This window comes from Poeciliopsis prolifica, unplaced genomic scaffold, assembly GCF_027474105.1.
Source record: "Poeciliopsis prolifica strain line A6 unplaced genomic scaffold, Auburn_PproV2 SCAFFOLD042, whole genome shotgun sequence".
NCBI lineage: Eukaryota > Metazoa > Chordata > Actinopteri > Cyprinodontiformes > Poeciliidae > Poeciliopsis > Poeciliopsis prolifica.
Genome location: NW_026562417.1, coordinates 3035154 through 3044821, shown reverse-complemented (window position 1 = coordinate 3044821; position 9668 = coordinate 3035154). Strand labels below are relative to the sequence as shown.

The following is a 9668-nucleotide window of genomic DNA, read 5'->3' as shown; positions in this document are numbered from 1 at the left end:
AAACTAATCCTCCTCTCAAAGATTTATTCTATTTTTTGTTGTTTCAAATAATCGAAAATCATTCACACTGGGTGAGTGAGACGCAATGCAGTCTGAGCAGGATGGTGGTAACACGTTGTGAATGCAATAATAAGATGTACCACCTTTGGTGTCTGGAATGAAGTCGATCTGTATTGAAAAAAAACAAACAAAAACAGAATAGATCTGCAAGGGAAGACACATTTCCACATTTTGCATCTACAAAACCCTTTTAAGCAAACCTACAGGCGAGCCTGGCGGTTCTCCAACTGCGGGCCGCGTTTACGCCGTTAATTTCAACAGCGGGGACAGCATCGTATCATATCTTGTCCCGTCATCTAAAGTTCAGCTGCTGGTGCAGCAGCTCCAGCTGAGACCGGATCGTCTGAGACGTTCAGCTCCATTCGCGTCGCAGAAATCTTGGCTCCAGACAAAACCCGGCGGTGACCCACTAACTGAAATAGAAATGCAGTAACTGTGTGGAGACATGAGGGTCGGGGGGGAAGAGCCGTTAAGCGGTTACCAACATGAGACAAGGCGTTTTGGCCAAAGAAAAACCCTGCACCTGTGTTTTGTTTTATGCAAAACTGAATTCAAACTCAGCTTTGCATAATTCCTTTGGGATTATCATTACCTTAAAAGACATAATTCATATTTGCAGAATTTGCTGCAAAGCTAAGCTTTGAATTAACTGCCATAAAATGAACAAACGGATCTCAGACGGACTGAAAGTGACTAGAAATCCCTGAAACTTTTACATTGGTCTCTGAAAGATAGCTGAGGTGGGATTTTTAGTTCTTTCAATCAAAGTTCCATATTTCTATAGATTTACGCAAACATAAGCTTGCATAACGTAATTGGCTTTTTGTTTACTCTGTGGAATTACAACTTCAAAGTTTTGAAAAAGGATTTCTAGAAACTTTTTAAAGAACAGCTGTTCATGTATTTGTTGACTTTGAATTGTTTTGCAAATGGAATTTATTTAGGGGTACACAGCAAGGGAGTTGAATTAAAAAAAAAAACATTACTCAGGTTTTGATACTTTTATTTGTAAAAATCTGCTGCAAACCATCTGCCAGCGTCCCTCTGATCAGGTGAAAATTTAGAAAATCTTGTAAGACCCTGTATTTATAATCTATGCTGTTATTTCTTTATATAAGCAACAACCACATAAAAAAACAAGACAATTTTATTTCTCTTTTCACATTTTATTGTTCATCGTAATGAAATAGCATCACTCATACAAAAAAAAAAACAACAATAATAATAAAACACTAAGTAAATTACAAATCTGAACGTTTAGCCTGATCCACAGGGAGTAAAGACACTGGGAACAGCAAAAACATTGAGCCAGTGCTTCTCCGTGCCTGAGGGTCCGTAGAAAACTAAGGCCGAGGCGGTTTTGTTCACCCTTCCCTCAAATCGGCTTTGCTGGTGTCTGCTTCAGAAAAAGCACAAGGAGGCCGTTTGTCTGTGCAAGTACAAAATGCGTCTGCCTGTGCAGCATAGGCTGAGGTAAAATTCTTCGACGCTGTACGCAAACGTGTGGGGGGGCAAGTGAATCCAGACCGCGACCCTGAGATACTCAGAGGGGGTCAATGTGTAGTGTGGGTAGTTATACTTCTTCGTAAGACGACCCAACCTGAGGAGGCGACGAATCTCTTACATTTAACTGAGGTCAAAACACATTTGTAAAATCAATACTGAACATTTATGGCACTTCTTCAATAAGAAAGGCATCTTAGTGCTTTATCAGGCTAAGAAATGCTTTGATTCAAGTAAAGTTATACAAAACAAAACTTCACCAAAGATGTTTCTAGGACAGCATTGATACACATTGCAAGCCTCAGTAAGATAGGCTATTCAGCTATGAACGATTGTCGCGGTACGGCGGGGAGTTGAAATATTGTTGTGCATTTTTGTCAACCTGAAGTAAGAAGAAATTATTATCTTGCTGTCATGATTTAGCGTTATTGAACCCGGAGCGAAACCGAACTGTACTGCCTAAATTTTGACGTGTTTTGAGAAAATAATGCTTTTGCGATCCAATAGATGTAAGGCGCTCTGATCCGAAAAGGTCACGCTAAAACGTGAAAATATGTATGTAAGGTCAAAACATTCGACAAATGTACAAGCACCACATAACGAGAGAAAAAAAGCGAGCAACTGTCGTACAGCAAGAGCACAAAAGAAGGCTAACACTCATCCACATTTATATATAATATATATACTAAAAACAAATGATTGTAAAAGGCTTCTCAAGTACAACCCCCCACAACCCACTCAACGGCGATGAATGTCGGTGTACCATAAAATAAGGATTATTTACACAGCATGTACAATTTTCCCAAAAAAAAAAAAAAAAAGACCACGTTTGTAATCCAAAAACATGCACATAATACACTATTTCATTTGAAATATCTATTTGCTTCACGTATCCACAAAGGATCTATAAGTGTCCACTTTGGCAGGGGTGTGTTCGCGACACGTAACGGCACAACGATTGAAGGTGGAATCAGGCGAATCGTCACCAACTACTTTACAAAAGGCACGTGTTTTAAAAATGCCAAAAATATAGAGAAATAAAAAGCATCCGAAAGGCACAATTTAGGTCTCCGTTTTAAAATGTAGGTTATAGGCATTTAAGGCGTTTGTAACAACAAATTGCTGAATGGTAACAAACTCTAGCTTAGCGACTGAACAGTGTTGTTAGCCAAATAGCGAGTGACCCAGGTACGTTTCAACACGTCACTTCTCTTGAACTATCACAGTTTACAGAACAGCCACTTTGTGTTTCAGAGAAATGCAAACTACATGTTGTTCAATTTGTAGCAAAACATTAAGGCAGAAAGACAAAAATGTCTGACATTTATGAGCTAGATATACAGCTAGCAGCCAGAGATGGTTAAGCTAGCATGGCTGAAATGGAAAAATCCTTTAGAAAAAAATGTGATATTGAGGGTTAGCAATTTGGGGGAACAGACACTGATTACTTTAGAAATGTATAACATTCATTTTAAATTTCTAACACCCTGATCCCCAAACATTTTTTGTTGTAAAAACGTACATTTGAGAGTTTGTGAAACTATGAAATAGTTTCATGTGTAAACAGCTAGTTGACTTCTGGCCAAGAATCAGTAAGTAGCTGTTAGATGAACTTCATATGTAGCATTTTCATAAAAAGCTTTTCTTAGCTACATGAATGACTTTCCAGATCTATAAAGCATAAATATAAAATCGCCTAATATTTGTTTAAGTGTATTGGCTTTAAATGTGTGCTAATAAAGAATTCAGAAACATAGCATGGATAATGTGCAGAATGCAGCTGGTGTCTATTCATGATACTATTGCTAAAATAGGAAGATGTTGTAATTTGACATTGAGACGTTGTGTTTGTCCACTTTTGTCCAAATTATTGACAAGTGGTAATTATTGGGGGTTTTAAAATTAAAAGCTTCGGGATACCTAATATTATTTGTAGCCTTTGATAATGATGAAAAAGACAATTGCAAATCAAGTTACTCCTTAAAAACCGATGTAGCACAAAACCATAACAAAGACATTTACCAAACACCTACTGATTAGCATAGCACTTACTTTGAGTATAACAGACATTATTACTGTTCAAATCCTTCACTACTTTCTCTAAAAGTTGTAGTTCATTGGCTTGACTTGGAAATAGTTCAACCTGAAATGTGAAATTTAAAAATGTAAGAAGTAATTTTTTTGGGTAACGGCTTTCATATCCATCTAATCTGCCCCCATTTGTACAGTTTTCCTCTCAGTCGAACCACAATGTTCTGTTGATGTACAGCTACCACCTCAAATCTGAGGCTAGAAAAATATGTTTCTCCAGTTCCTCCAAGTTGGAAAAAACCTTAACTGGACCACATTTTGAAACTGTAATGACATCAGTCAACACCTCATACGTATAACGGGTGTCTAGCTAAAGTAATGAGCTTCCCTCGGCTCTGACATCACTTCCGAATCCGAGCTCCAGTTTCTAGAAAAGCCAGCCGGTCTCCAGCCTCATATCAGCAGGTATCTGCAACTTGGCTACAAATGTAGCATTCACATGATAAAGGTTTGAACTGAGAGTTAAGAGCTACGATACAAATACATAACAAGAGAAGAGAGTAGATGTTACGGATATTTAGAGAAACTATTTCAGCTGTCGCTGATGAAACTCCGAGTTACCTCTGGATGTTTCAGCTGACTCTGCGTAAAAGTAACAAGTGATTCTCCATCCAGCAGTCTCGCCCTACTTTATGTGTCTGGCAGGTTGTTCCAGCAGGCCTGTTGTTTGAAATGACCATTTGTCTTCACGTTACCTGAACAACAGAGGACTCTGATAGGTCGGCTGAGATATGTACAATGCTACTTAATGCAGTAGTTGCAGCTGATTATGTGCATTTGTCTCATCCATGTTCAGAGTTCTGCATGACAATAATACTGAAAGCACCTTCTTGTGTGCAGCTGGCCAAGACAATCGTCCCTGACGAATGCAGACCTTGGCAAGGTTTCTGATTTGTCATTGTTTTTCATCAATTTAACCGTCTTTGTTTCATGGACAGTAGCTTAAAGAAATACATGTTTTGATATGTGTGCACATTTTTTTGTACGAGTGTCTACTGCATCTCCACTTAAATGAAAAGTAATCGAAGTGCTTGTTTTTCATGGGTGACGACACACTCCATTTGTAAAAGTAGCTTAATTTTAGGAAAACGGCAGGAAACGCCATCACCTTTTCCAGCCCCGCGGTCCAATCACAATGCTGTTCTTCAGGTGGAAGATTTGCTCAACATCTTCATAGCTGGAAGTACGATATCTTTATCGCGACGATGATTCCAGACTGCCTGTAAGGGCGTATTACGTCAAAGTCTGAAGTTGATACATTCTAACGTACAAAAGAAATAATAAAAAAGTCCTCCAAATGATGTTCTGAGGAAGCAGAACATCTGATACGCTGAAGATTTTCTGAATAATTCAATCGAGGGAAGTGACGAAGATTGTAGCGAGGTTGGAAAAGAATGACGGCTGCTTTCTTAAATGTAAATCCGAAAGTGAGGAGGAGGGGTCTTTAGTGGGCGTGGCTGCTGCCGGTTGGGTGATGGATCCAGTCCAGAACAATAAGCGACAAGCTGCCGATCATGAAGACCACCCCCACGGCCAGGAAGACCGCCGCCTGGAGAGACAGAGACGGGAACAGGAAGGGATTCTGGGTAAGGAGGCAATGAACTGGGGTCGCCTGGAGATGAACTCCCTGCCTTTTGGTCAACTCAAGTTTATTACTGTAGCACATTCAGCAACAAGGCAGCTGCTTCACGCCATAAAAATATCAAACAGTCATCGATCATGAAACAAGCAATAAACAATATAGTTTGTCAAATGCAACCAACAAAATCACCAAGCAAATACACATGAAACACATTGACCAAATTTCCAGTTTATTATGGATCAATAGTAACTCTAAACAGGTGGGTTATTAGTCTACATTTGGGTGATTTCAGGAGCTTTGTTCCAGATTTGTTTTGCATAGAAGCTGAAGGCTGCTTCTCCGTGTTTGGTTCTGGTTCTGGCAGCGCAGAGCAGAACCAGAACGTGAGAGGTCTTGAAGGTTGATAAAGACTTTTCTAGATCTCAGTCTTTGAAATGTTCTTCAGGTGATAGAAGGCCCAGTTTATTACTGTCTTTATGTGGCGCTGAAGGTTCAGTTTTGAATCAATCACTACTTCCAGATTTCAGGCCTGATCTCTAGTTTTTATCCGAAATAACAACTACATCAGCCTTGGTGGAGAAAGGGTTAGAGTTTGGAAGAGGAGAGTAAAACTAATGGCAGTGCACACTTACCGAAATCTTCTGCCAGGAGTTATATGGTAACGTCTTTACCAGGCGAAGGTAGAACGCAGCAGGAAGGATGAAGATGAGCATTGTAGCTGCAGAAGCACCTGCAAATAGAGGGGAAAAAGGGCTCATTAAAGCACGCAATGCCTGGTTGCCTCAACAAGTTGCAATTTACGGTAAGTGAGGACTAGAATTTTCTTCATTTTGTGTGCTGACAATAGATAGTTTACTATTTAATTGTAGGTTAGGTTGCAGTAGTTTTCCCGTTGCGTCAGCAGCTTTCTCTGGACTTCCTAACTGCTTGCCCTCCTACAGATTGTGCCCTACTGGATATTGAGTGAGCAAGCAGAAAAGCTGACGAAATGCTCTTTCTGTCAAGCTAAAAATGCACCGAGGACAGTCATGACTCGCAGAGCGAGACCCTTGACGATTTAGGTTGCGGTTCCTCCTGCTGTAAGCCAAAAAAGACAAAAAGGTAGGGCACTTCTAAACTTCTCTTTGAGTGCATGAGCTCTAAGTGACTCGGCTATTTTTAGCGTTGAGGTGTTGATCGTCTGCCATCGGTAGCTTCATGTGTCCACCCGACTGAGAAGACTAATAAAAGAAACTGTGAGTCAGGACTTACCGATGAAGCCAAAGATGTCCCTGATTGTGGGAACGAAGATGACCAGCATGTTGTTGAAGGCCAGGATGAGCGCGGCGATCACCAAGTGGCGGGTCCAGCTGAAGTCACGGCCCTTGAAGAGCAACGTGGTGATGGAGGAGCGGATCTGAGAGGGAACAAGTCGCGAGCGTTTAGGGGTTTCACTTGATTGCCACATCGAGAACTTTACAGATCCATCTGACATGAAGGAGGCTTTGCGAACACAAACGCAAATTCAACGTGTTTTAGGCTGCGTTCACACTGTAAGCCATAACGCTCGATCACAATTTATTTTTATTTTCAGAAATAAATGCCACTTGTATGAGATCTCCTGTGTGAACCTGAAACACCTTAAAGGCATCCTGCATGTGCAGCAGAGGACGCAGTAGTGTTCCACATGGCGAACGCGCTCAGTGTTTGTGAATATGGACAGTAATGGTGGACTGTATCTTGCGATTTTAACCAGTTCTCAAACCAGAAGCATCACATTAACAACTTAAATCTCATCATCTCATTATCCTCCACTGTAGCTGTTGTTTTTCTTCCTGAATGCAGAATACGCCACATTTGCGGCGTATCAGTGACATACGGGTCAGACAAATGCGACCTGTACCTACAAACACAGGGTCACATTTGAAAAGATCGGATTCGTGTCGGACTGACGACCACATATTCAAGCGAGTTGCATTTGTAAAATATTCGATATGTGTTGTTCAGGTTGTCATCAAAAGATCACATAAAGGTCACATAAGGGCAAAAGATTCCGATTTTGGTCATGTCAGGCTGCAGTGTGAACGTAGCTTGCATCCCAACTCTTCAAACTTTTTCACATTAGACCTGCAAACATTAACGTCTTTAAAGAAGGGTGTATGTGACAGACCAACAAGGTGCCTCATTGGTAGCATGCATCTATATTTAGACCCCCCCTTCTGTCAGCCTTGTGACTTTCTTCCTTCAAAATAGACATTAGAATAATGTTCCCTTTCTCAGACTTGGTGTCTCAGGGTATGTTCCTGAACTGGGTGTGTTTGTTTAAGAAAAGACGGGAGGTAAAGTAGCAGATCCCAGCTGAGACACCTTTTTGCTGGTTAAGCCTCCTCACTGGGGGAAAGGTTGTGGGGATCAGGAGAAACCCGAGGCACCGTGGATTAAAGGTAGAACGGGGTTAAAGGTAGAAAGGAAGCGCTGTTTTATCTCCCACGGCGCAATGGGACTATGAGGTTGCATCAGCCACCAGTGAGAAAAGGGCGGGCTAAGAATGCAAAGAGGGAGGGAGGGAAGGAGCTGCTGTTGGCAGCTTTCATTCTTACTCATCGTTCTGCATTACCTTTCTTACCCAACTGTGTCGCATTAAAACAACTGAGCAGTCGTGACTTGCACATCTCAAGGATGCCAGATCCTATCAAATCTTCTCCAATGTTGGCAAAGCTCAAGTTTTTTAAGTCTGGGTTAAAGTAGAAGTTTATTTATGCTTCACTGCTAGGTACAAATTCTAATTATCCTGATTTTCTGTACTGCCAGATTGAACCAAGGCGCCACTGAGATGCTTACGCCGTTGGATTCACTGCCAAGAAATCGTCTCCATTTGTTCCAAAACTCATGTCATGCCATAAATCCAAGATCTTCATCAGTCTTCTTTCCTCCCTCCTTCCCAGGGGTTTGTGCATAATTTGGTCATCCTGGAAAAGTCGAGCCTGCTTGCTGCATTTCTCTCCATGGCACCAAACCATTCAGCACAGGCCTGCTACCTGGCACGAAGCCTTTGGAGTTCACCGTGTGATATTTACACACTCTGCTCCTTAGTATTTACTTGGAGAGCCGAACTGAGCCCGATACATCTGGCTTTGGCCTGTTGGAAACAAACCAAGAACAAGGTGTCTGCTGTATGGTCCTGCCCACATGGGTCGTATTTTCACTCCACACTCAGAGTGAAACTACAAACTACACACACTGAGGTTGATGTAAGATCTGAACCATATTTCTGCTTTGTCCTTCGCTAAGGTAAACATATGGCTCGGCAAGTGAGAGCGGAAAATATCGGCAGCAATGGTAAAAAAGTCCCTCACGAGTAAAAATACTCAACAGGAAATTCACCTCAAAGGGTTTGTGGGCTAAGGAAGCACTGAAGCATCAACGGAAACTAGACACCCAAACAAGAACCTTCTGCAGAAGAGTAGTTCCCCTTTTTCAACCAAAACAAACACAGAACTCAATTGATAGAATGATGAGCCCTCTAGTGGCGACACTGGCTCACTGCAGGACCAACTGACCAAAAGAAAGGACTTCATTGTTTTCAGAATGTTTTTTTATATATAAACATTAAATTGTCAAATTGGACAGTAATGTAGTTTTTAATAAATAAATAAATAGATTTCTTAAATGTATGTTTATGTGTTATATTGCAAAGTCATTTTATTCAGTGTTATAGAAATCCAAGAACATGTTTTATTTTAATCGTCTACACAGTTTACATCTTTATTTGAGTATTAAAATTGATATTAATGTGTTTGATATCATGTTTTTCTTGCAGTTTGAGATTTATTTATAAAACTAAATGCATTTTAATGTAATTTTCTTTTATGTCATAGTTAATTTTTCAGTTTACTAGAACTGCAATCTGTAATTCTATTTTATTTGAGCTAATTGTAAATTTTTTTGGTAACTTTTACCAAGGTAGAAATTTATTTTAACCATAATTTCTTAGTTTTGACCTGATTAAATGTTTTATCTATATTGTAGATTTCTTAATAAGATGTTTTTTCTTTGTGTTATATTATATATTATGTGTTAATGTAATTTTTGTGTGTAACATTCACGTTTCGATATTTTTCTACATCTCCACCTCATGCTTCCACATTTAGATGCTACTATTTGTAGCGTAGCTGCCTCACTAAAACAACTATTTTAATGTTTATGATGGTAAGATGGCGGCGGCGCCGCCGGCCTTCACCCGTGGCCCGGTTGGCCCGAGAACTGGGACATGTCTGCCTCCACATAAAGCCCTTTCATTACGTACCAGATCCCAGGAAAAGCCCCCGTGATCCGGGAGCCATTGGCATCCACCCTTCATGTGACCGCTCACCCCCAGCACACACACGTGCTTTCAGGTTGCACTCACATCTACATGTGCTGTCTTCGCTCACGTCTACCGCGTTGCTGCGGG

The 9668-nt window shown here is 40.6% G+C and overlaps 1 protein-coding gene across 4 annotated transcripts in view; it reads right to left on the bottom strand.

Moving 5' to 3' along the window:
- Positions 1-1189: 1189 nt before the first annotated feature.
- slc38a4 (solute carrier family 38 member 4) overlaps positions 1190-9668 on the bottom strand; it is a 29756-nt gene continuing 21277 nt past the window's right edge. For all 4 annotated transcript variants that reach the window (XM_055055442.1, XM_055055445.1, XM_055055443.1 and 1 more), the window contains 3 exons: positions 6488-6632; positions 5869-5966; positions 1190-5203 (listed from right to left, as the gene is read on the bottom strand). In XM_055055442.1, the coding sequence (XP_054911417.1) occupies positions 5099-5203; positions 5869-5966; positions 6488-6632 (348 nt within the window). In that variant the 3' untranslated portion in view covers positions 1190-5098. The remainder of the gene's footprint in view (positions 5204-5868; positions 5967-6487; positions 6633-9668) is intronic.